General features: G+C 41.6%; 2 protein-coding genes across 3 annotated transcripts in view; one reads left to right on the top strand and one right to left on the bottom strand.

The window, feature by feature from the left end:
• The window catches only part of phlpp1 (PH domain and leucine rich repeat protein phosphatase 1), a 43138-nt gene extending 28793 nt beyond the window's left edge, over positions 1 to 14345 (top strand). Inside the window, exons 4-17 of the mRNA XM_046041777.1 lie at positions 589 to 737; positions 4233 to 4379; positions 5523 to 5750; positions 6846 to 7048; positions 7429 to 7489; positions 8178 to 8273; positions 8635 to 8790; positions 9114 to 9314; positions 9690 to 9852; positions 9941 to 10071; positions 10432 to 10542; positions 11017 to 11211; positions 11378 to 11606; positions 11726 to 14345. Coding sequence (XP_045897733.1) covers positions 589 to 737; positions 4233 to 4379; positions 5523 to 5750; positions 6846 to 7048; positions 7429 to 7489; positions 8178 to 8273; positions 8635 to 8790; positions 9114 to 9314; positions 9690 to 9852; positions 9941 to 10071; positions 10432 to 10542; positions 11017 to 11211; positions 11378 to 11606; positions 11726 to 13063 — 3408 coding nt within the window. The 3' untranslated portion in view covers positions 13064 to 14345. The remainder of the gene's footprint in view (positions 1 to 588; positions 738 to 4232; positions 4380 to 5522; positions 5751 to 6845; positions 7049 to 7428; positions 7490 to 8177; positions 8274 to 8634; positions 8791 to 9113; positions 9315 to 9689; positions 9853 to 9940; positions 10072 to 10431; positions 10543 to 11016; positions 11212 to 11377; positions 11607 to 11725) is intronic.
• Positions 14346 to 14415: 70 nt separating this feature from the next.
• Positions 14416 to 24234, bottom strand: mep1bb (meprin A subunit beta b). 2 transcript variants are annotated; one of them, XM_046041775.1, is made up of 15 exons: positions 24134 to 24234; positions 21856 to 21967; positions 21736 to 21754; positions 21575 to 21625; positions 21426 to 21469; positions 21224 to 21302; positions 20582 to 20699; positions 20227 to 20405; positions 19423 to 19641; positions 19015 to 19173; positions 17216 to 17431; positions 16624 to 17091; positions 16345 to 16524; positions 15801 to 15957; positions 14416 to 14869 (listed from the first exon to the last, which is right to left on the bottom strand). In XM_046041775.1, the coding sequence occupies exons 2-15, from the start codon at positions 21928 to 21930 to the stop codon at positions 14647 to 14649; spliced, it is 2187 nt and encodes a 728-aa protein (XP_045897731.1). In that variant the 5' UTR covers positions 21931 to 21967; positions 24134 to 24234; the 3' UTR covers positions 14416 to 14646. The 2 variants fall into 2 exon arrangements, with proteins under 2 accessions (XP_045897731.1, XP_045897732.1); XM_046041776.1 differs by having other exon boundaries at positions 21856 to 21942; positions 24134 to 24176.
• Between the last annotated feature and the right edge of the window lie 2523 nt (positions 24235 to 26757).

Raw genomic sequence — 26757 nt, 5'->3', positions numbered from 1 at the left:
CCCCCCCCCCCCCCCCCCCCCCCCCTTTTTTTCGTTTGAACTCAAGTAGGCCATAGCCAGAAAACCTCTTTTCTAAATATTAACAGGGACATGCATGTCACCCGCACCCAGAGGGCCACTCAGAATAGAAGCCTGGATAGAAGCGGCACGTGCCCCAGTGACGCCTGCTGAGCCTCTAGCTAACTCCGCTCTGAAAAGCTCAAGTTCACAGACTGTAGATTATCTCCTTTGAGAAGCGGTGGACGTTTATGCTGTCATTTCATTTTAGTTGGCAGCATTCTAGGTTTCTGTAAATTTGACTAACAAATGATCAGGTTAGTGCTTCATGCACCTGCAGTTAACTAGATTACACAATGATGTAATGTGTGATGTTAGGTCACGAACCTTTCCACAGACTTTCCCTCGACTTCTCCTGACTCCCTAATCCTAAGAAGATTTGGCCATTGAATGGCATTTGACCCCTCACACACAGTAAACCAGGAAAGTCTTGTGGTGTCTTGTGGTAGAGATAATCCTGTTTAACTCAACGTTTCTCTTTCTCTCTGTTACCTCTCCACTTTTCTCGCTTTCCTCCCCACCTCCATCCAGATGGTGTCCCAGAGAATCAACTCGGTAGATCTGTCCTGCTGCAGCCTGGAGCAACTTCCTCCCAACCTGTTCTACAGCCAGGACCTCACCCACCTCAATCTCAAACACAACTTCCTGCCTGCAGACCAGCGGCTGCAGCAGCTGCAGAGGTACAATGCCACCTTAAATCTACAGTAAACACACCTGAGGCTAAACTATAAGGAGGGGAAGAGGCAGGAAGAAGTGAAAGATTAGGAAGGAGTGGACAGACTTGCGGAGGCGTTACAGGTGGAGGAGACAATTCAGGGTGGTTTGGACGGACTGGTTTGGGCAAGATGAGACTTGAGAAGGTTTAGCAAAGCTTTGCATAATTTGGCCACAACAAGAGCTGGGTTGGGTTGTTGTACAAGGAGGATACAAGACACTTACACAGTGAGACTTCACCGGACACAGCAGGTCATGGCTGGCTGGTTTGGGCAGCTTTAGCTTCTGCCTGTAATTTACGAGCCATCGACCTGAGCAGTCTAGGTCTGGCGCCATTGGCACGCAGGGACCAAAGAGTCAAGCCAGGGCTGTGCTGTACCAGTTTAGGCCAAACGAGCCCAGACCCCAGAAGGGTAGATACGTCTGCAGGGAAGCTTTTAATGTGCCTGGCCTCCCTCACTCTCTCTCTCTGTGGGCACCATCTGCTGCATGGTTATCATGGTCCCAGATTAAAGCCCACAGCCAAGACGTGTGTGTGTGTGTGTGTGTGTGTGTGTGTGTGTGTGTGTGTGTGTGTGTGTGCGTTGCATTCATGTAGACAGTGTGATGTGCACGCCTGTCGCAGCCTTTCTTTCTGAAGATTATTGCCAGAAGATTTTTATCATTTAAGCGAGTGAATTATGTGGATCTGATGCATGAGTGTGTACAAGTGATGTCTGCAGAATGGAGTGTCTGTTTGTGTGAGAGGGAGAGAGAGTTGTCTTGTATGCAACAGAAAAAAACGTGGCTGCAGGCTACAGATATGGGGTCAGTCCATACAAGGATACAGTATGGCATACATTTTTTAAGATTACTACACTAACAGGGATGTGTATTTGAGTGTGTGTGTGTGGCTGTGCATGCTTGAGAGAAAATTATGAATGTGCAGGATTTTATGATGCTCTACCGTGGTCATTTTCTGAATAATCTTTTTCTTTTTTAATCCTCTGAATAACGACCAGTGCAAGGGAAATAACTTTTTTTTTTTTTTTTTTTTTAAATCTGAGTGTGTGATGCGCAGCTCCCCTGCTGGTCAAGCAAGAAAACATTCATTTTGATTTGCCAAACCCAAGTAGGTTCATCCGCATTTGACCCAGCATGACAGAAAAAGAGGTCAGTAATGAGAAAGAGATGAATAGTTAGCTGAAAATAGAGGCGTTTTGACAGAAACATGTAGCAGAGTATCTTGAGTACTCGCTTTGCCCCTCAGAGACTGAAGTCAAAAGAGCTGGAGTCACGAACAATTATCCTCTGTGTACACCCTCCATGAATGTGGGTGTATATCTTTTGGTGTGGACAGTTGTGTGAGTCTGTTTTTGTTTCAGTACAAACACTGGCCTTCTCTGACATCTAACATGGGGTCATAGTGCTTTGTATTTTTCCAAGAGGAATGGAATGTGTGAACCTGCCACATGCCTCTCCCCCCTTCTCTCTCTTTTCTCTCTGGTCAAATACTAACTGGTGGGTGATTTGCCAATCAGATATGCATAATCAGTTGTCTGGGAGACTATCTCTTTCCCCATGCCATGGGACTGTCCTCCCAGCATGCATCTCTCCGTGAGACACAGGTCACCACTTGCTGAGGGCAGTATCCAACGTTCCATGCATATGTTGCAGGATAGTTTAGCAAGTCATAAAGGTAAAAAAGTTATGGAATTGAAGGGAGAAGGAAGGGGAAACGGGGGAAAGTTGGGCAGAATAGTGTCAGCGAAACAAAATATCAAATGAAAGGGGGTATTTAAGGCCAAGTGAAACCAAGTGAAAGGATTCAAGTTGCACTCGTTAATTTTTTGACCTTTCGGGCCAGCAGAAGACACAATTTTGACAAATCATTGCCTGATAAAGTATTAGCAAGCATTTGGTTATTTACACCTCCAGCAGACCCAGAGCCACATTAGCATTCATTTAGAGTTGTGTTTCTGTTCACCTAATAAATCTAAGTCCAATATACCTCCTCCCTTCACCTTGTATGCTCTGCACCAACTATTTAGCTTTCTATATGCTCTACTATGTTTACCTGCTCGATGCTAAATTGCCAACTTTGTCTGTCTGCTGTTTGGTACCGGACAGTTAGTACAGATCGGGTACAGCAGAGCTGCAACTTAAACACATTAACATATTAGCACTTTATAAAGTTATCATGAACTTGTTAGCAAACAATTTATTCATCCAGCAGACAGGGAGCAGCATTAGCCTTCATTTGCAGTCTTGTTTCTGTCCACCTGACCACTTATAAGTACAATATTGTTTTTTTCTTTGAAAAATATTTTCAGCTTGCTAGAAGCTCCATTAAAAGCTAGTCGTTAACTTCTTTTTTTCATTTGGTGCTTGGCAGGTAGCATAGGTAGCATACAGTGGGTTTATCAGACCTATTTTGCTGAACGAAAGCAGCTGCTGGCCACGGCTGGAAATGATGTTGATGAAAGTGGAGAAAACCAAAACAATGACCTAAAAGATGCCAAAAGACTCCGTAGATCTCAGTGGGTACGGAATATTTGGGTGATTATTCTTTGTGAGCTCCTCAGTTCAAGCAACACTTTGGTATTTCTTCAAGTGTCAATAAAAATTATCAGTGCCGCTTTAAATACACACGGGTAGTAGAAAAAACTAAAGCAAGATAATGCATGATGGGACAGCATGACACAGACAAGGAGGGGGTGTCAGCATTACTCAGCAGATTGCAGAGGCTGATTTAATGGTGGAATGACATTTTCCCACAACACCCCACCTGTCTGTAGGAGTCATCCTCAGCTGGAATTACTTTGCCTTTCTAATCAATGGCCCTGACTTCTCTGTTACCTTTTTTCACCATCATATGATAGACTGTGTGCTTGTGTGTAACGTGTGTGTGTGTATATAGGGAGTAAAATCAAGTAGTGCTAGTTTAAGCAGCTGCTCCAGCCTCCTGTGCCAATATGGCGCACTGCCCATCTCCGGCTTGCCATAGCTGCTCTCTCTGTACACATGATAGCCGATAGCAGGTCGCATGTGTTTGTCTGTATATCTGTAGATGGATAAATTAAACAAGTCCTTTCCTCTGCTTCGCCTTGTTCCCCCCCACTCCCTCCACCCCCTGAGGGGCAAACCCCTCTGAAGGTCACAGCTCTGCCATAGGACACCGCGCCAAATGCCAATGGTCACTGGTGTTTGAATGAACAACACAGACGTCAATGCCGCACTTGTTTGCTCAACAATCAAATATGAAGCTTTAGACTTACTATTAAGGATGGCTCTGTTTGTGCGTGTGTTGAGTCTGTGTGTTTTTCACTTTAACATATTCTGTGTAAGCTATACTTTGCTACATTGCTCATATTCATTAATATATTTATGAATATCTTCTACTCAAGATGCAAGTACATGTCCAATCACTCGCTCATGCTCTCTTTATCTTTATCATTAATACTTTTAACCTCTATTTCCAGATTTTCTCGTCTGCGGAGCCTCAACCTGTCCAACAACCACCTTGGTATGTTCCCCCTGGCGATTTGTGACATCCCCACGCTGACGGAGGTCAACCTCAGCTGCAACTACCTGTCTTCTGTCCCCAGCTCTGTGGGAGCCATGACCAAGTAAGTAACAACAGGACGTTATTGACGATACAGACCTCTTGTCAACTAGAATCTAAGTCTTAACTAAACTAAATACACTAGCTGTACTTCCTTTGTTAGTTATTCTACTGTAGATTCTGTTTTTGCTATTTACCTTACCTCTTCCTACCATTGTGACGTTAGTAATCATCTAGCTCTTTCACTTACTGTTTTTTTGTTGGGGCCAATGCTTTCATCATCTTAGGGCTGGGAAACCAGGGAACCTTTTCACACACTAACCTCACTTTTTCCAGTTAGAGTATCGCAAGTTTTACTTAGCCAAAATGTGGGAGTTACCTAGCAACACACAGGTAACAACCAGCATTGTTTACTTTGCAAGTTTCAACATGTGAGCAAACAACGACACACTTGCTAGTTTCAACATGTGAGCAAATGACGGCACAACTTGCACAGATCACCTGTAGAGCTTACCCTGAGCATTTTCCTCAGGGTCTGTCTTTTGTTTGTTTAATGGCTCGCCTAAGTCACTCCAGTCCTTTCTTATTACTCAGCTATTTAAAATGTTTATTTGTATTCACTGTCGTTTTATAAGTTTTTTTCAGGTTGTTTTTGAGTCGATCCTTGTAAGCTCGAAAATATATCTTGCTTTTCTCTTGAGGACTCTATTGCCAGTAAAACATTGATGTCTCTTTGATGAAGCACTGAATTACCTTTTTTATTGTAACACTGTTGGTCTGTAAAAATATGTGAAAATTATATTAAGTAAGGGTCTCAAACGTAATCGTTCATGCATCATTCAGTCCAATTTACCCCATCATGACAATAGGGAATACATACAGTAGATTAAGGGAGTCATTTAGTAGCTGGGCCAGTACTGACATATGGATAGTACATGCTCTTTAAATTTATTTGAAACCTAACAGGTGTGTGGGTTTAAACTAGGCTAGATGAGAATTTAATCTATAGGAATGATCCGGTATGCCTGTAAATTCCTGAAGTGGGCAGCAGGATTTATGCTGCTACTGCCATCTGCTGGACATAAAGTGTACTGATTTTAAATGCTGAAATTGTTGAAGTCCTTGTTGCATCATTTATCCTGGGCTACATTATCTGTGCAGCTAAAGAAAGTTATTTCGTTCGTCTGATCTTGTGTTCCCCTTTCAGTTTGCAGACATTCCTTTTGGACGGCAACAGTCTAGCCGAGCTGCCCAATGAGCTCGGTTCTCTCCAGAGGCTGAGTTACGTTGGCCTTTCCTTCAACCAGTTCAACCACGTGCCCCAGGTGCTGGAGCAGCTGGCCTCCATGGAGAAGCTGTGCATGGCAGGAAACAATCTAGAAACACTCACCCTGCAGAATTTCAGACTGCTCCGTGTCAAACACATCGACCTAAGGTACAGCCATGTAGGCAGATAATTATAAATATCTTTTTTAAATCCCTATTTAGGAGATCATGACTGGGGTTTTGTGATAGAAGTTTAACAACTTTGTCGAGAACAAACATCACTTTAAGTCCTCAGACATGTCAAAGCAATGTTCTCAGTGACACTGCTTATCCCATTAATGATGGAAACAAAAACACTAGCAGACTGCCAGAGAGCACGGAATCATGAAATCATTTGCCTGTAGTGGCTCCATCAGGTGTCTTCCCACTGTCTGCAAAAGCACAGAGCTGGAGTGACTTGCACTATTTTCCAAGTTAATGCTTCACTCCTTCTGACTTTGCTTTGACGGGGTCAGTAAATATGTTTTCCAGCATTCTCACCTGATTGGGCAAAGATCACTTGGTATCTCTGATGAGGATGTGTTCTTATCCTTTTGTCAGTGCTGCAGCTGTTTGTTTTTCTTGATGTATTTCCACTTGTCCACTCAAGTGTTCAAGTGATTAGGCAATTTATCTATGAGTTTAGGGCTGCAAATAACTCCTACTTTCATTATTGATTAATCTGACAAATATGATTAAAAAAATAAAATGTTAAAACAGCTTGACACAAGCTCCCAGGGGCAAAAGTTACTTCTTTAAAATCAGCGTTTTTGTGGACAACATTTCTAAACCCAAATATGTTCACTTTACTGTCATATAAGATATTGAAAAACAGGAAATCGTTACATTTGAGAGGATGGAACAAGCGGATTACCTGAATATATAAAATAAAATAAAATTTTGGTGTTTGTTAAAAGTACAGAATAACGTTATGTCTTTTATGTCTCAAGAGTTTTTGCCATAGATTTCTAATAACTGAATGATTGAACATAAGATATCATGAGTAGGTGACAGAATGAAAAAATGCAACAAATTCGCTTTGTACATCAAAAAACACTTCCATCAATGTTGTGCACAGAGCAGCTGAGTACTAAACAGAACTCAAGTAACTGCACAATAAATCAGCCATCACCTCAGGCATGTTCCCTGCCTTACAAGAAAGGCCACAGCCTGTGCAGTTCAGCTTGATCCAATTGGAGCTGAACCTTTCTACTCCCTCTGTCAGGTTGAATAAGATCTCCACCGTGGTGCCAGATGAGCCTGACCTTCTGAGGCACGTGACCCAGCTGGATGTGAGGGATAACAGGCTGACGGACCTGGACGCCTCAGTCTTCCCCAGACTGGAGGTGCTTCACTGCGAGAGGAACCGCGTTGTCGGCCTCAAGGCCAAGGGTTGCTTGCTCAAAGGCATCTACGCCTCCAACAACGGTGGGTCCGGCACACAGGACTTCATGTTCTCTGCGAGGGCAATCATGTGTGCTTAGAAAAGACAGATCTCCTTCCCTCTCACATCACCACCTCACTAGTTTCTAAACTGAGAAATGTTTCTCTGGACCTGTAACATATGTATTACCTTACTGACTCCTTTCTTTTCTCATATAACTTAATTTCCTCCCATGCTCCCCTCTCTACTGTACGTGCATTAATTTTTCTCATCAGTGCTGCGGTCTCTCTCCAACATCCCTCTCTTACTTGCCATCACAGCACACACACACCAAACGCTCCCCTCCATTTTCCATCTACCTGCTTTTGTAATAGGCCGTGTCTGTCCTTGCTGTAGGTTAATGTGTTTGGATTTCTCCCCACAGAGCTACGACAACTGGATGTCTGTCCTGTGCCCTCCAATCTTAGTTACATGGACATCTCGAGGTGAGAAAGTAGAAGTACACACACACACGCAAACGCACACACTAAGTGGAAAAGGCATTTTGAAAATGTAGCTCATTTACAGTACATCCTCTCTGCTCTACAAAAGTAGAAGAGCGGCAACTGTTCAGTGTAGGTGAGACAGATTGCTTTGAAGATCTTACTACACAGCCAAGAACCTGGTAAACGGATCTTTGAAAGTGTGGTGACATGTTAGAGGTGATGTTAGAGAGCTGTCATTCTTTAACCATGCCAGCCCTGACCTTTCACTTGACATATGATTCGTGAAAAATGAGCTACTGTACTAAGCTTCTTTGTGGTTAATAAAAAGGCATGGAATGAGTAATTTAAGTGCTGAATTTATTTGAAGATGTTTTAAATCCTTTTTCCACTTTGCCCTTGAGGGAGTGTCGCACCTCGGATAATCTGACGAGAGCTGTAATTAGTGTTGCCTTTTTGGTCTGAAACACTCGACAGTTCAGTTATCTGATGAAGTAAATCTGAAATATCACAAAATATGGGGGGGGTGGGGTATCTTTTAAACAAAACCTGAACCTGCTGTCTTTTCTAGAGCAGGACTGTTGGGAATTCAAATACATTCAGTATCCTGGTATATTATATTCTATGTTAGCTGTCTCGCTTTACAAACTGCACATAATTTATCATAATCACCCTCCCTCTCCTCCTGTAGGAACCATATGGAGTCCTTGCCAGACTGGCTGTGTGAAGCTAAGAAACTGGAAGTTCTGGACGTGAGCCACAATCTCATCAGCGAGCTCCCGGCGCGGTGAGTCTCACTCTCAGTGAATGTGTCAAATCGCCTGTAAGCAGAGTACAGTGCTGCGTTATTCTCCCTGCCCTTTGCCGGCCAGTCATCTATCCCCCATAGAGCCTCATAAATCACACAGATAGCCTGTAACCTCATCAGCCTTTGTCCATTCTCTTCCTCTTTATATAGCCTTTTAGAAGGTCCGTTCAGATGCCTCTCACTTCCTCTTCTCTTTGTCTTGCATCTGTCAGCCTTCCTATCTATCTATCTACCAACCAATGTAGGTTCATAACAAATGACTGTAGCTTCATAACAGTCATATGTTTTTCCTTAATGTTCTTGTATTAACCCAACTGTCTGTATATTCTTCATGCCGCAGGTTGTTATGCAGCAGCAGCCTGAGGAAGCTGAGTGCAGGACATAACCAGTTGCAGAAGCTGCCTGAAAGAGTGGAGCGCCCTCTGCTGGAGGTTTTAGACGTACAGCACAATCAACTGGTGGAGCTGCCCTGCAACCTGTTCCTCAAATCTGACAGGTAGCATGAATCATCAGTTGGAAGTGATTTGTTTCAGTTAATGTGACATCTGACAAGAAGATTAAGTGTAGGAGGAATGCAGGTATATGAAGATGAAGGACAGAAATTATCAATAGGATTTTAATCGAGGACAACACATCCAAGGAGGACAGGCAAGTAAAAAACAACCAAGCAGCACAAGGATGGAAGAGGGAGAGGTTTTTAATGGGGGTCATAGGAGCAGAAATTCATGTAGAATTTTGTAATTAAAGTGGCTCGAGTCGCTGTTTTTTATGTCCCCTTGTCTGAAGGAACACAAAAAGTACTTTAATTTTTACTTTCAGCTTACGATGCGTAAATGCATCAGCCAATAAACTGGAGCACCTGCCGCCATCCAGCCTATCAGAGGAGAGCCACAGCATCCTGCAGGAACTCTACCTGACTAATAACCGGCTGACAGATAAGTGTGTACCAATGCTAACGGGCCACACACACCTTCGTGTTCTGCACATGGCCTACAACCATCTTCAGACCTTCCCAGCCAGGTAAAGATCTCACATTCCCTCTGACTATTATGTACTTTTCTCAGTACTCACTCACCTGTATTTTACATTTTATATTATGGCTGGATCTAATGGTTATTTTCATTATCGATTCATCTTATTATTTATTAGTCTGTTAATCATTTAGACTAAAGCCCAACCATTACTGGACAAAATGTCAGAAAATAGTTCAACACAATTTCCAAGAGCCCAAGTCAAAAAAAGTCTCCTTGATTGATGAACAGCACTTTACATTATAGCTCGGTAATAATATGATAATAGTAAAGCAATTAACTGGTTAATTTTCTGTAGTTAGACTAATTGATCATCATCATTTTATGTACTCAACTCACCCAAAACTGTCCCCTCATTATTCAGTAAAATGGCCAAGTTGGAGGAGCTTGAGGAGGTGGACCTTAGCGGGAACATGCTGAAGACCGTGCCCACCACCATCATGAATTGCCGGCGAATGCACACACTCATTGCTCACTCCAACTCCATTGAGGTCTTTCCCGAGGTCTTGCAGCTGATGGAGATGAAAGTAAGACCGGTAGTCACAGCACACCTCTGTGCAACTGTACTGGATGTGCATGTTTGTTAGTATTCATGTATTTTACCTCTGTTGCCAGTGTGTGGATCTGAGCTGTAATGAGCTCAATGAGATCACTCTACCAGAGAATCTGCCTCCCAAGCTTCAGGAGCTGGACCTGACTGGAAACCCTCGTCTCAGTCTGGACCACAAGACCCTCGAGCAGCTCAAGTATGTCATTATTTCTCTGTGGGTTGTTTTGCTTTTGTTACAGTGCAATTCTACATCTGGCAATGTGACTGTAACCTACATTTTGCACATGGAGTATTTTATTCTTTTCTGCCAGTGTGTTTAAATTTGCTTTTTAATACTGTTTTTTGTTGTTTCTGTTAATAAAAAGTTAAAAACTGCCGTTGTAATGGTCCGCCCCCCTCCCCCCAATTACTTTTATCAAATAGAATCTAACATTGTATGATAGAAACCACTTTAAGTAAATGACCTGAATAGAATACTGTTAGTACTGTAGCTTGTGTATTTTTATGTCTTTACATGAGACAGTGAATTTCATCCATTTCATGTTTTGTTTTTCAGTAATATTCGCTGCTTCCGTATTGATCCGCCTCCAGCCTTTTCAAATGAGGCGTCTGGTGGGCCCGCTGTGTGGAGTCATGGTTACACAGAGGCCTCGGGTGTCAAGAACAAGTGAGTTCACTTCAATCAATGATGAAAAAAAACAACCACCATCTCACTCAGTCCGGTGAAGCCTCAGTAATCCAAACCTCCTGAGAATGCACATTGTTAAAGCCAGATGACTCTAATGAAGGAAATATTGAAGCTGTGCTTATTGAAAACATGAATCATGTATACGCTCGTGCCACAACATATCTGTATGGGGCTACGCTGCCAATTTAATACTTCAATCTAAAGAAGAGATTCAAACAGTTGCACATGTTGTTTCCACATTTTCTTATGTGTAAGTGATATTCAAGAGGCTGGTCTTCTTTAATGGCGGAGGTTGTGCTGTACAGTCCAATGAATCACAGAAGGCATTGTCTTCATGGTTCAGTGTGTGGAGCAGTATGAACAATATGTGAACAGAGCAGTTATTATGTCTTTGAAGCCCTCATTCTTCGCTCATGGACATGCCTCAGTGATGGCCTTTTGTTTTCTTTCCAGACTGTGTGTTGCGGCTCTGTCAGTAAACAGTTTCTGCGGGAGTCGTGAGGCTCTGTACGGTGTGTTCGATGGGGACAGGAATGTGGAAGTGCCCTATCTTTTGCAGTGCACAATGAATGATGTGTTGGCGGAAGAACTACACAAGACCAAGAGCGAAGAGGACTACATGACAAACACATTCCTCGTCATGCAAAGGTACATTACAGGCTCCATGGGAATTTTAATCAGTCGTCCTCTTTTGTTACAAATCGTCCTTAATATGTTACAAATTTTTTAGCACAAACTAGAATCTGCTCAATTTATTGATGGAGACTACACATTTTAAATAATCACTCTGTCCCCTCTTCTTGTGCCACCACAGGAAACTGGGAACTGCAGGGCAGAAACTGGGCGGTTCAGCTGCTCTGTGTCACATTCGCCACGACCCCACCGACCCCGCTGGCTGCTTCACACTCACAGCTGCTAATGTGGGCAAGTGCCAGGCCATCCTGTGCCGCGATGGAAAGCCGTTGTCACTGTCGCTGCTTCACAATGTTGGGCTTGAGGAGGAATACTGCAGGCTCAGGCAGCACAGGGCCATCATCACGGAGGTAGAGATCTTTGAAAGCATCCCAAAGTACATTGAAATCAATGGAGTACATCCATGTAAATATAATTTTAGATGTGCACTGCATGAGGGCTCTGTTGATGTTTATACTCTTTTCCACAGGACAACAAGGTGAATGGCGTGACCGATTCTACACGAATCATGGGCTACTCCTTCCTTTACCCATCAGTCATCCCTTGTCCCTATGTGCAGACAGTCACACTGACCCCCCAGGATGAGTTCTTCATTCTGGGAAGCCGGGGCCTTTGGGATGCTGTGTCTCACACCGAGGCTGTGGAGGCTGTTCGAAACGTCCCCGATGGCCTGGCTGCTGCTAAGAAGCTGTGCACGCTGGCGCAGGGCTACGGCTGCACAGACAGCCTCAGCGCTGTTGTGGTCCAGCTCAGTGTGAGTGAAGACTGCTGCTCCTGCTGCTGTTCTGAGCCTCCCCAGCCACCTCCTAGCCCTGGCTTGGGCTCCTATCCCCCGTCATCCTCTGCCATCAAGGAGCGACCATCAGATGGCTCCCTCCCCGTGCCGCCTTCCTCCTGCAGTGAAATCAGCAGTGAGATCAGTACCAGCGAGATGAGCAGCGAGGTGGGCTCCACGGCCTCGTCTGATGAGCCACCGCAGAGCTCCTTGGTGCTGCTACACGAGCAGCCCCACCATCCTCACCTTCACCTGCACCATCAAGCGCACTCGTTGTCCCTACAGCACCAGCAGGCCCACACAACCACCCAGCCCTGCCAGTACCTGTTCCCAGGTTCAGAGCTGCCCTCTGCCCGCAGCTGCTGTGCCCTCCATCCCGCCTGCTTAGCAGGGTCCTTCCAGAGGCAACTGTCCAGCGCCACCTTTTCCAGCGCCCTGTCTGACAATGGGCTGGACAGCGAGGACGAGGAGCCCATTGCTGGTGTTTTCTCTAATGGGAGCCGTGTGGAAGTTGAGGCTGATGTCCACTGCCTCAAAGCAGAGTCCTCCCCCCCGTCCTCCACCTCCTCCTCCTCCTCCTCATCACCTCAAACGTCATTACCCTCGTCCTCCAGCCAGGAGCGCGCCTTGCTGACTCTTCCCCCACCTCCTCCACCGCCATGCACGCCAGAGCCCCTGGAGGAAGAAATGAGCCTCGGTGAGGCTGAGAACGGGCTGGAGAGAGAAGAGTCGTGGCAGGGAGTCGGAGTAGGAGGTGGGGATGGAGGGAAGATGGCAGGCAAGAGGAGGGTTAATGGGTCGGTGGCACGCCAGGAAAAGAGTCACAATCTCATTGAGGTGGCTGCTGACGCTCCCTCTAAGAAGTCCGGGGGTTATTTCACAGCTCCGGCCCAGCCTGACCCAGATGACCAGTTCATCATCCCGCCTGAGCTGGAGGAGGAGGTGAAGGAAATCATGAAGCAGCATCAGCAGAAACAGCAGAAACCGCCTGGGACCGATCAGCCAACGGACTACTACGACACCCCTCTCTGAACAGCAACACCGTCAACTTACAGCCTCATCTCCCTACCAGCTGCAGCTTGCACAAAAGCCTACCATCAACCTAATCACCCTTGATTTTCCATATATTGACACAAACAAATGAGTTTCCTCAAGTGGCTGTACAATGCACATGAAAGAGTTTAATCATACTTTTTCTAAACAGCCTTTCTTGCTCTACACAGCCTCATCATTGAACCATGCACTGTAACCTGCTCCACCCATTTTTACCCAAGCAACTCGAGTGAAACAAGCAAATGAGCCCTTTAATGATATTCAACCCTCTTGAAAAACCCGTGGACACACTCCTGTGTCCATGTTTGTGCACTTCTCACAGACTGTGGAACGTTGTTTTTACATTAGACCACCAGCTGAGTACGTAATCAACACTAGTCTCTTTGCAATAGCATTAGCTCGCCACAACACTTGTTAATATGGATGACGAATCCATGGTTTGTTTGTTTGTTTGTTTTGTAAGAACCTACAATATCTTTTAATGTGAAAGCAGTGAAGTTGCTGAAAGAACTTTTTAAAAACAGACACATAATCTTTTTATTATCAGTGAAGTATGTCGAATGGTACGCCAGTAATACCACACTTAACTGTTGTAGATAGGGCACTTAAAATACTGTATTTCTTCAGTAAATCATGGCTCTTGGCCTGTAAAATGGCATAGAAATTTTTTGTAGAAATTTGAATACTAACTCCTAGGAGTTGCATACTCTTTATGGTGACTCAGTCACTTTTACTAATCTTCTCTGAGAGAAATGGTGATTTTTTTCTCCAATGATTGTAAATAAGAGAAATGTTGTATACTGATGCTTTTTAAAGGAACTACATACCTGTATGTCGGTGAAGGTTTTAGTGGTGGGGAGGATGTGTGATTCACCAAGAGTTTGCTGTTATGGAGGTGTCACCCCATGCCCCTCTTCCTTACCTTACAATGTAGACCCACAAATTACACACACACACACACGTATATGTGCAATTGCAGGTCAGAAAACCCAACATTCCATATAACGACACAAAGAAAGTTGCAATGGTTTGCTCCACTTTGATTGATTGTGATGTCTTGTAGTCATCACTGTACTTAATGGACACTAACGACAGTTCTTTGCACACACACACACACACACACACCTCCCTCCTACAGTAACCGTTATCACCGGCATGACTGTGTCAAGTTCAGTAATACAAACAAATATATCCACATGGAAAAGAGACAACACAGATGTTCCTGTCTTTGTTATAATAAATTTTAAATTTGTGAATATAAGTCATGCTGTCTGGGATTTCTTTAATTATAAAATATGTTTGATATTAAAACGTTTATATTAGAGACTCCAGAATCTCAAAATAATTTATTTACAATAATATTTAGTTTGCTAGTGTTTTTACATTGAATGACCAGAAGGGGGCAATCTCATAATGTTCTGGTCTATGGTATACATGGCTTGACATTTGGCATTAAATCTAGAAATCCAAATGTAGATATAGTCACAAGAACATTTAATTAAAAATGTTGATTTGTTTGTTAGTATTCACGTTTTTGTCATTGGAAACTTCAGAGTCTCTCACTACAGTTTCTCATTGGCACTCATGTTTGCCATGAAGACACTGCTGTCATTTCCGCGTTTCTTGTACTTCTTCTTCACACAGATGAGACTGACTGCTGTAACCACTAGCATTACCGCCAGCACAGACAGAGAAGAGGCAAGTGCAAGGGTGGTTTTATCCATGATGGAGCCCTTGTGCTGACAGCGGTCCCCATAGTACCACCAGTCATCACCCACCACACACCTGGAGAGCAGAGGAGAAGGATGAGGAGAGTAAAGTCAGACTTGAAGACATTCCCAGTGTTCATACAGAGCTGTATAGAAGGTGAAGGAAAATTGGTGGAAGGTAAATATGAGAAGAACTAAATCTAATGGGTGAAGATGAGATGGAAAACGGTTCACTACTGAACTGATATACTAGCTTTTATGAGGTTTCATGTAGGTGAGGTGCTGTTTTTGAGGATCAAATATTTGAAACCCACTAGCAAAACCAAACATTCACATATTTAATCCCAGAAGGCTCTTAAAGGAATAGTTCGACATTTTGGGACTTAGGCTCACTTTCTTGCTTAGAGTTGACTCTGTCCAAAGGTAACAGAAAGTTACTTTGCCCAGTCAAGAAATAGCTGCACACACAGTAAAACCTTTTTCACATTGTGTGTTTTGTTTTGTACATTATAAACAAACAAGATAAAACATGTTAATTAGCGAGCTCTAGAGATGCTGGGAGGATGATTTTGTTACCTTTGGCCTGGCTGTTTCCAGTCTTTATGCTAAACTGTGACACTTCACTTTAACCCCACTATTTATTACAGTACATAAACAAAATACATTGTTCATATCACATAATAGTGATAGACAGATTAAATAACATTGGTGTTTGTTAATGTGCAGTGTTTTCAACACTTCTATCTAACAAGACCTTATATCTGCTTACAACCACATTATAGCGTGTTATAAACTATTTATTAAATGTTAAAGTGTTACTTGGTAAACTAAGCTAACTGGTTAACTGGCTGCCAGCAGTTCATTTCCCAAATGTTAATAACAAAATCACATAGGAATAATGTAAATTAGAACAATTTAATTTTTTAATTTGATTTTAAAATTTGATTTTAAAAAGTCAGACAGGATTGTTAAATGTGCAGTTTTGTGAGCTCAGTCAAAAAGCACACCTGCAAACACCCTTTCCATTGTTCTCCACGCAGACTCCATCATTCAGACACTGCACTTTGAGGCAGACATCAGAGGAAGCAGTGGTGACAGGTCGTGGGGTGGTGGTTGACGGGGTTGAGGAAGGCAGAGGCTGGGTCACTGTCAGATTAGACACATCTGAAGAGGGATAGCAAGTGAGAAAGTGGTTAGTTGGATCCAAGTGGAGTAGCATCAATAAACATGAATGATGAAATGAAAGGCAATGAATGGATCTACATCTAAAATCTACAGTCAATCGTGTGATTGACTGTAGATTTTTTCAGCATAGTGGGTATATGAATCATGGATGTAACCATGCATCACTGGTATGCATTTCACACGTGCTGTTTGCACGGGTGGCAGAGATTAGTATGTTGCATACTAGTAATCGATATCTATGATGTAAGATGGATGTGGCTTCACAAAAAATGATAACCAGTATCTTATATGTTTGATATCTTTGGACACACATTATGTTTTTATGTTGAAATTTGTGAAGTTCATTCTGTAATCTGGAGCTTTTACCCTCCATGGTGAGGAGAAAGATGGCGTCTCCTCCCTTGATAAAATCCCTGCTCTTGGCTCTGAGGTGGGTGAGATACGTTGGAGTGCCGGCACCAGGTCCTCGGAAATACTTGGACCCATCTGTATCTGTGACCTCAATGCCCACCTTGCGAGGGTCGTCCCAGAAATACATGTCAGAGTCTGTTTAAAGGTTGTATAAATATAGTATTACAGCAAAACAGCACTTTCATGATTTGTTTTGTGTAAAGTAGCATAGATTTGAAAATACACTGAAAGTACCTGTTGCCTTCATGTTGGGGTCAGTGGTGACACTGCGCTGGTTGGACATTTGCTTTTGGATGTGTGGGTGTTGGTCCATCAGCATCATGGTTATCTGTTTCCAGGGACATGGCCATTTCTGCCCTGTGTCCCCTTCACGAGCCACCAGATGAGCATAGGCTGAGAGCTCACCAGGGTAACCTGCCTTACCGCTGGGGTACAGCTCCATTTGGAAGGTGTAACCCTCTTTAGAGGTGAATGGGGGACTGAAAATAGCTGTGTTTGTTGGGGTGTTTTCCATGACGTGACTGAAGTTTTTCACACGCCATATAAACTCTGGGCAGCTTGTCTCAGAAAGGTTGATGTCATCCAGTGACAGTCCCCCTGTGGAGGGCCCAGAACCCTCCTTGGTCCCTTGAAAAACAACCCGGAATTTTGTTTTTACGTCTAGACTCACGTGGTGCAGTTGCCACAGCTCCTGAGGGGATCCTGTTACAGCACGAGGTAAAAAAAAAAATGCAATCTATAAAACACCAAGAGCACAATGGCCGTATTTCACAAGCAAAATTGTTACAGTAGATTTTAAGCAATCATAGAATTTGGTAATAGTCACCATCTATGATCTTTATAAGGCGCAGTTTTCCATTGGGGTTAGCTTTGTCATACTCTCTGACATGGATCCTCAGTGTGTCGCGGGGACCGGCGCTGTTGTAGTAGAAGAACTGCAGACACTGGTATCCTCTTTTAGGGTAAAGGAGCCTGCTCTCCAGCAGAGCTGTATCCCCAGTGTTGGCGGCGCTAGTGTTAAAGTGCATGAAATATCCCGAGCCTAAAGATAAAAATTTCCCTTTATTAATAATGTCAATTAGTGACATGGATGATAAGAGGTTGGGTTATACAGGCCACTCGATCATATCACAACCATTAAAAGGTTCACATCTTAAAACAACACTCACATTATGATACTGTATGTACACTGAAACAATTTGTTCGCCATAATTGTTACCCCTGTCCATATTGGATGTGAAGAGATCCCCCTCTTAATACCAATTTAATGTAAGAGATTGGGGGACAAAATCTGCAGTCCTTGTTTTAAAATGAATTTTAAAGTTTAATATTTAAGTTCAGTGAGGCTCTATCTGTCTACGTTAAACAAAACAACTGGGTTTTACGGGACAGTGTTATCTTGCTGAGCAGTGGTGAGGGTGGTGATAATAACACAAATAGGGAATATCATACTAAAAAAAAACTTTAGAAGATACCTGATTTGTCTAACACAGACTGCTGAAGCCTTATATTAGCTTTGTTAGACCTTTGGAAAACTTTCTACACAGAACAAGGACTGAATTGTATCCACCTACACATGGTTTGAATTATGGTGGGGGATTGGGGGTTTGACCCCCCTAATTAAGACTTCGACCCCCCCAAAAGAGGCAAAAACAACAGATCAGGGGGGTCTTTCTTACATGTAATTATAAATATTACAATATATTTCCCGTACTCATGCCTTATATTCAAGAATCCTGAAGTATGATTTCTGACACCCCTAAAATGGACCGTATCATTTCCTAACTTTGACGTCAGTTGAACATCTAGTCTGCCCACAACCCTAGCAGCGGCAGCTGCCCCAGTCCAGTCTGACACACGCTGGTGGAGACGCTGTAAGTTAATGTCAGTAGTGAGCTATCTAGCTTGTTTAATACACTTAACTTTCCTACCTCCAGAGTTTCGTAATTAGCATTTATTTTACTTTAAATGAGCTATAAGTTGTTAGCTGGCTGAGAGCCCACCCTGTCATTTCATTACCACTATATCATTTCATATTTTATGTAATTTTTAGCCAACACTGTGCTGTATTTTATGATAATGTCTTTTGTTCTGGTTCAACATTGTGTGAGTCTGTTTTGAGCGGCCATGATGGTGTGCTGTTGTGGGTCTGACTTTCTGGAAGTTTTACTATAGAATAGTGACCTCTACAAGTTGACTACAAGTTGTTGTGTGGTATGGGACACCCATCAACTGGTGTAATGAATTTGATTTATCGTCATCTACAGACTGCACACATTAGTTAAATAAGCAATGATATTGTAAGCATTGTAAGATTTTAGTTTACTGAAGCCCACGCCTGCGCTGTACTGGGTCTTCTTTTTGACCTGGAAAAAAAACGTTGACACCCTTGGTTGTCACTGTATAATTCGCACCCTGCACCTACTTTGGAATTGCATTTGAAAGGCCCAGTGTGGAGAGGAGGAACAAATGCAGTGACTTAAATTGTTTAAATGTACATACAGTACGGGCATGTGAGTGTTGTTTTACCGTAGACTTTAATTTTTTTTAATTTATCCTTTAATGCAACAATGTTCACAGTATCTGCACCACGTGCCATGTATATTGCTGTATTATGATTCTCACCAGTGCATTTGCCCATGTTAGAGTAGTCAGTTCTGGGCCCTCCAGCAGCTTCGGCAACCCTCTCCCAGTCTCTTGTATTATTTATTTTTTCTCCCTGGATCATACCACAAATGTTCTCACGTTCAAAGTCACATGAGTCCAGGAACGTGGAGCCCTGGGCTAGAAGAAATTTCATAAACACATACACAGGTGTGACTTTGAACTGCTATAAAGTGATTGATTACGCAGTAAAGAGAATGATATGCTTCACATATTCCAATGTAGCAATAATTCAGAAGATAAGCTGTCTACCTGACAGCTAATATCAACATTACTAATAATAATTTGGTATCAATGGTGGTGCAAGCTGACACACTTCTTAATTTACAGTATATAATAAAAGCTTAGTCGTGGGATGTTGATGCTTACTGCAGTTATAAAGGCGGTGCAGCTTGAGCAGATCACTGTCACTGAACTCCATACGCTGGCCAATGACATCACTGAAAGCAGGGATTTTGGTGACAATGGTGGGCTCAGTACCGTTGCGGAAGGCATTTTTACTGTAGTGCATCATGGAACCATAGTCATAGGGTACGCCCAAAGAACTGGAGGTGGTGTCATTATAGGTGTTAAAGTTGTGTTCTTTACCTGCAGATCGTACGTAAATAAAAAGGAGTCAGTTCATTTCATTACCACAGTGTCTTTTTTCACCCTCAAAATGTGGGCGTGGATTTCAGAGATGTTTGCTAGGATCACTCATAAAAGTTGCTTATCAACAGCCAACAGTTGTTCATAGACTTAGGTAGACTTACGTGGGTCAGTGCAGCTAAGATAAAAAGTGTGAAGTTCCTTGATGAGCAGATGTCTTTTGCTAATCTTGTTAAGATTCTGCAGCCAGGAAAACAACGCATGTGCATGCTTACTATCACAAAAGCAATATATCAATGGCCACAAGTTCTTCCCTTCAAGTCCTACATAAAAAACCTTGAACACTGCATTAAGTGAAGGGATTTTTCTGATTCAGTAGAATGTAAATTTTGTGAAAAGCTTGTATAAATGTAATGTATAAAAAGCTACTTTACACTCCTCAATCTGACAAAATTATAATCATACACATACAAATCAAAGTCATGAAGCAAGCATGTCATAAATGACACGTGGGAACACAAATTAGCAGTCTTTAAATTAATTATAATTTAGCTTGGCAGAGTATAGCAGTGAGAGATTCAGTACCCTCTGAGATGCGGTCCCACATGATATTGACATAATCATTGCGGTCTGCCCTGGACTGCTCGTGCCAGAAACCCAGAGCGTGCAGGAACTCATGTTCAATGGTGGCAATACGGTCACAGTTTGTCCCTATTGACAATACCTGCTTCCCAACCCGCTGGTTTCCCACAGAGGAGAAACAGCTTTTGGCAGAAAAAAACATTTTATGAACATCACGTGGAATCCACAATGTCTTTTCTCAATGACATTAGTTGAAATTTTGAAATACAGTATATAATGCGTTCATTCTTGAGAAAGTACAGCTTGTCTCTTCCCTCTAAAACAGACCGTAAAAGAATCAAAGTTCTTTTTGCCTTACCCGCCCCCTTTAAAGATGGAAATGTAGTTTGCTTCACCGCTCCAAGGCACGAAGTCGATGCAGGACTTGAGCCTGTACTGTTCAAAGGCCTTCAGAATCACACCTTTTGCATTGATCTCTGCAGAGAAGAGGATACGTTGAAGTTGAAAACATATACCTTCGGAAAAAAAGGCCTCTGCTGAATTATTTAAGTCTGCTCACATTCAAGATTACCCATAAGGTGTAATGTAAAGGTAATGTCTGACTCAATGCAGCAGCTGAACATCAAACATACAGTATACGCCGAGTGGTCTATGTGTTCTGAGGTAAATTTAGATGACGTGTACACTTTTTGGGAACATTTTGGTTGCAAAAATGATTGTGTGCTCAACTGTAATTGTTTGAACAGATCCCACTGCTGTAAAAATATCACTATTACTATAAAGCATTGTTATAACACCAAATAATTAAATAATTTAAATATTTGTGTTTTGTGTGTACTATGGGCATTGCATTAACAAATATATATAATGTATGTATGTACACACAAATACTTATTTGGGATTTGTAGAAAAAAAAAAGATTTTTATAGAAAATTTTAGGTTTTCCAGGTGAATTTAATTGCTTTTCAGAGCTTACATATACTTTCCCAAGTGTTCTTACCTAAGTCATCTTCCATGTAGTATGGGATCGTCTTTGGCCACCTGTACCCATCCCCTATTATGGAATTTCGAGTTTGACTCTGCAGTGGTCAGGCAGAAAGGAACAACATAATCAGAAATACTTTAAAATATGTCAAGCCTGAGCTGTATTCCACAAAATTCAATTGTGCAGGTGAAAACTTGAATCAGTTAAATAAACATACCACACCAAGCACGATATCTCCCTCTACAAGATTCAACCCTGCCTCTATGGAGAACAAGCACAAAGAAAATTGGTTTAAATTTGGCTACTTGAATAACAATCTGGAAACATGAGGAAGAAAAGTGTATTTTCCCCCTTGTTTCTGCGTACCTTCATTGATCTCAAAAATGTCAAGGTCCCGTCCGCCATCCACATCATAGTCTGTGTAAGTGAATGTGAAAATAAATATGAAAGAACGTACAATGAAAGCGATAGAAAGGTGAAAGGAACACGTGCACTCTGTGTCTTGGTTGAAAAAAAAAAATACTAACCTAATACTTTTGATGTTGGCTAAACAACAGAGAAATACAAAGGTTATTGATTTGCAAATGTATGAAAATAAAGTTTCATGTTATCACACAGTATATTAACAAAATAAACCAATTCCTCACCAAGCAAAGGGAAGTAGCACTTAAGAGGCATACGATGTTAAGAACAAGTACGTCTGTGGGTTTTCTTCCTGCCATGTCCAAAAGTGCCTATGGAAGGGTGCAGGTGACGACTCTTATAGACAATCAGATAGTCGAAATTAGAAAGGTGCATACAGGGAATAAAAGTACACATGAACCAAGGTTGATAATTGACAGAGCTGAGTTAATCAACCACTTAAGTCTACTCCACTATCTGCTAACAAATCTTTACACATTTGCAGATAAACCACAGTGAAACACTAAACCAGGAGGCAGCAGAACAGTTCTTTTTTTTTTTTTTTATTTATCAAACTACAACTTTTATTGATGCACGATAAATCAATACACATTCTTATGGCTGTTTTTTCACTGTAGTAATACAGTAAATAAAGAAAAATGCAGCTTGGGCAGCTCTGTATTATTCTCAGGGCTCTTTAGTTCAAAGCTCATTACAAGCCAATGTTTAGTTTGCCCTTGTGATAGATAACCATTATCTTGGATGCATACTTACATAATTAAAAAAAAACAACTACAAAAAACACCCCAATATTCAGGCTACATTGATTGTTGAATGGCAAGACAGAATGGGATGCTCTTATTGTGGTAACCTTTCTGAGAAACACAAAAGGATTACATCAAAACAGTCACTGTCAACACTGTTCTGGCTCCAGATTTCAACAATTGAACAAAAAAAAGCATGCTGACAATTGCCCACAGTGACAAAGAATCCTGGTGTTTAAACCTTGAAAACTATTGATGTCATGTATATGCTGTGACATACTGCAGCGGATCCAGGCAAGGTGGTTCTTTGTGTTTTTGAAGCTGCACTAGAAATTTTTATGTCTTGCAACTTTTTCCACAGAATTTTTTAACCTACCAATATTCAGAGACATCTTGCTCATATCTGCAAAGACGTTAAATGTACCATCGCAGTTAAAAATTAGAAAAACATAACTTTGTCTTTACTTTTAATTGGACACATCCATAAAACAATTTTAAAAAACACTAAACACTGACACTAAGCCCTTCTTTGCAGTTTGGGTTCCACAGTGGTTTGAGGACAATGCTAACATCTCCATATTTGTGTCTCATCCTGCACAATAAATACGCATTCATTCATTTTCTGTGCTGGTTATTCTGTTCAGACTCAACGGCAACTACAGCCTATCTCAACATGCATTAGGGTTGAGGCAACATACACCCTGAGCAGACAGGAATGGTCAAACAAATTTACATCTGATTCTCCTAACTTGCACATCTTTGGATTGTAGGAGGAAACACACACAGACCCCAGGAGAACATGTAAACTCCAACCAGGCTATGTTTAACCTTTTTGCTGTGAAGTGTTAATACTAACCACAGAGGATAAAAGTAAAAATATCCACGTACTCTTTCAGTGTTCAGATGCAGAATACCTCCCTGGACTGGTCACGTCTTAGGCTTTGGTGATTACTTATTGATATTTCTTGTCCTCTGCTTTATATTATTTAAAAGATGGATTCATGAAATAGATGGAACTAATGTAGCTGAACTGATGCAGTTCAGGATTTGGCCATATTTTCCTGTGACTGAGTATCTGCAACATTTTTCAAGGATAAAATTTACTTTCACAGATGAGTCATGATATATAGAGTAGGAATCTGTGGCCACTTTAGCGGACAATCTCCATATGCAAGCCTCACAACTTGCCTACTTTACTGCTAGCTGCTGAGTTAACTTTAGCTTCACGAGGTGGATTTTGTTTAGCATTATACATTTTTATTGAGTTATGCTTTCTGGTTCTATGCATGAAATATGTAAGACAATATAATATATAACTGGGGGGTTTAATAGAAAGGGATACACTGCTTTGCTTCAGGTCCCTCTTTTATATTATTTCTGTGCATATCTATACATTTATTCCTTTTTTATGAAAGACACCTGGATGTTATCTTCCATCACAGGGATTTTACACCACAGCGATAGCGGAGATGTAAATATATCTGCAGTTGTTTAAATCCCCCCCCCCCCCCCCCCCCCCCCATTACCTGTCTGTTGTTACTGTTCCACCCTCCTCCTCTCTTTATTAGTGCCGATTAAGTTTTCATGCAGTGTTTCCACCCAAATCCCCCAATAACTAAACAGTTCACATGCATCGTCCACCAAAATACACGAATGGAGAGATGGGAAATCACTGATCTACCATGAACTTTGAGAACATCAGTAATTTCCCCATCTATAAGATCAATACAGTGATTGCACATGACAAAGTAAAACTCACCTGCCTGCCAGTGGTCGGCAATGTCCCACAACTTTACAGTCAGAGGCTCAATGGCTCTGTCAAGCAGTGACGGCTCCAAGAGCAAATTAATGCAAGTTGTTGATAACCTGCAGAACAGGGACTTTGATATTGAATTGTTTCGACATTAAATGTTAGTCCTCTAACAAGTGTAGTGTTAGGCTTTATGTCACATTATGCTTGAGGCATAATGTGACATAAAACCTTTAGGTTTTGTGACAAGGGACTCTTGATCTCAATAAGTTCCATAAAGCTGAATCAACTGAAAATCAGTGGTGCTGGGCTACAAGTGAAAACAGGTCCGACGGGGCATTTAGGAAACTCAGATTTTCTTGTGTGAATTAGCTACTTTTAAACAATTGAGTATAAGGCACGCCTTAAAACACACTTTGCTATGTCCTGTAGGCCATACTGTCACATCCTGACACTGTCAAACAAACCACTGCTGTTTAGAGATCAAAGTGTTTTTCATTACAATACAACAAGGTAATGCAAAATAACAAAAAACCCCATACACAAACCACAGTAGTTTATAATCCATAAAAATGTATTTTGTAAATTCAATAATGTTTTAGTTTATCAGTCATAATCTGAGCTGGAGATCTGGAGATGGTGTGATGTAGAGATGTAATCTTCAGTACATTAAACTTTTATGGAACACGCTGTGAAAATGATGCATAGCAATAAGGTCAAAAAAAATACATGCAACACATGTTAAATGAAAGACTGGCCATTCTGTTTCAAGTTTTCAATAAATTCCCTTTGAAGTGTCGAAATCAACTATTATTGCTACAACCTAGGGAAACTGTCAGTGAGATTCTGAAGTTATTGCAGTCAGTTTAAGGATAATCTGCTATCGAACATGTTTAAGCTGTATGAATAGGCAATATCATGATACATAAAAATGGAAAACCTGGAAAGAATTGGCCCGAAGTTGAAAAAGTAAGAATCACACCTCAGAGACCGTTTAAAACTAAAGAAACAAAAAGGGTGAAAAGGCTGATTATACGTTCTTAAATGGGAATCGGATGGATGTCTGATAGATGTAAGTCACTGAACCTCTGCAATGAACTATCTCTGTTGGTGTGCAAATATTTTGTGGCTCTCAGGTTGGCATTGTTGAAATGGGGTGCAGATATGTTTTTTTTGTTTTTTTTAAGTGACATCTCAACACATATTTGTTAGTTTATAATGGAATTGGTTCAGACGGTCACTGTTCCCGTCAGGAAGAATTGTAATGACTTTGTTCATTCCCTGACTTTTCAACTAGCACCATCATGACAAAACCAGTACTTTGGTTAGCAGGCTAACATGCAAAACTAAGATGGTTCATTTTATACCTGCTGAACATAAGCATGCTTGCATTTTTTCATTCAATCATTGTGAGCCTGTTAGCCAGCTGATGTTAGCATTTGGCCCAAAGCAACGCTGTGCCCAAGTACAGCCTCATAGAACTGAAAGCATTGCTGCAGACTCTTGCTACCTCCACTGATCTTGAATGTTGCCTTTTAATGGGGTGATATTTTCAGCGTCTGATAGGTCCTACGCTTTAATTCTAGTTTTCTTTATAAAAGATATTTTGGTCATTCTCAGCTCATTGAGCTATTGTTTCACATTTTCTTTTAAGGCTTGTTGTATAATTTAATGTGTTTATACAGTATATCTTCCTCTGGATCTATTCAATCTTGAAGGATGCTTGTTGATTTTTTTATGTTATTTGCTGATTGCTGGAGCTGTATCACTAACTTTTGTAATACAATTTATTAAATAATTAAGCTGCACACAACATACAGTTGGTTTGTGCTCCCATTCCATAAAATTCCAACATGTGAATAGGGAGCCATTTAATGATAGTCTTTAGTGGCTCCTAATCCATTCCACACTGTAAAGATCAGCATGCATGCTGTAAATTAAGAACATTCCTCAAGAAGCCCTGGTCATTTTAGCATGGTTCTTTTGTTAGGCAGTAAATGCATTGGTTTACCATTAAAAAAAACCCGATGAAGATGACATACAGTCAGGAGAAAAAAATAATATAAAAATCAGCTTTGCAACACACAATATGTATTTGGCTATGTGCACAGCATTGGTTTAATGAAATACACTACCGTTCAAAAGTTTGGGGTCACCCAAACAATTTTGTGTTTTCCTGAAAAGTCACACTTATTCACCACCATACGTTGTGAAATGAATAGAAAATGGAGTCAAGACATTGACAAGGTTAGAAATAATGATTTGTATTTGAAATAAGATCTTTTTTACATCAAACTTTGCTTTCGTCAAAGAATCCTCCATTTGCAGCAATTACAGCATTGCAGACCTTTGGCATTCTAGCTGTTAATTTGTTGAGGTAATCTTGAGAAATTGCACCCCACGCTTCCAGAAGCAGCTCCCACAAGTTGGATTGGTTGGATGGGCACTTCTTGCGTACCATACGGTCAAGCTGCTCCCACAACAGCTCAATGGGGTTCAGATCTGGTGACTGCGCTGGCCACTCCATTACCGATAGAATACCAGCTGCCTGCTTCTGCTCTAAATAGTTCTTGCACAATTTGGAGGTGTGTTTAGGGTCATTGTCCTGTTGTAGGATGAAATTGGCTCCAATC

Source organism: Micropterus dolomieu, unplaced genomic scaffold, assembly GCF_021292245.1.
Source record: "Micropterus dolomieu isolate WLL.071019.BEF.003 ecotype Adirondacks unplaced genomic scaffold, ASM2129224v1 contig_8836, whole genome shotgun sequence".
Taxonomy (NCBI): domain Eukaryota; kingdom Metazoa; phylum Chordata; class Actinopteri; order Centrarchiformes; family Centrarchidae; genus Micropterus; species Micropterus dolomieu.
Note: the sequence above shows the minus strand (reverse complement) of the source record. Positions and strands in the feature narration are given on the sequence as shown.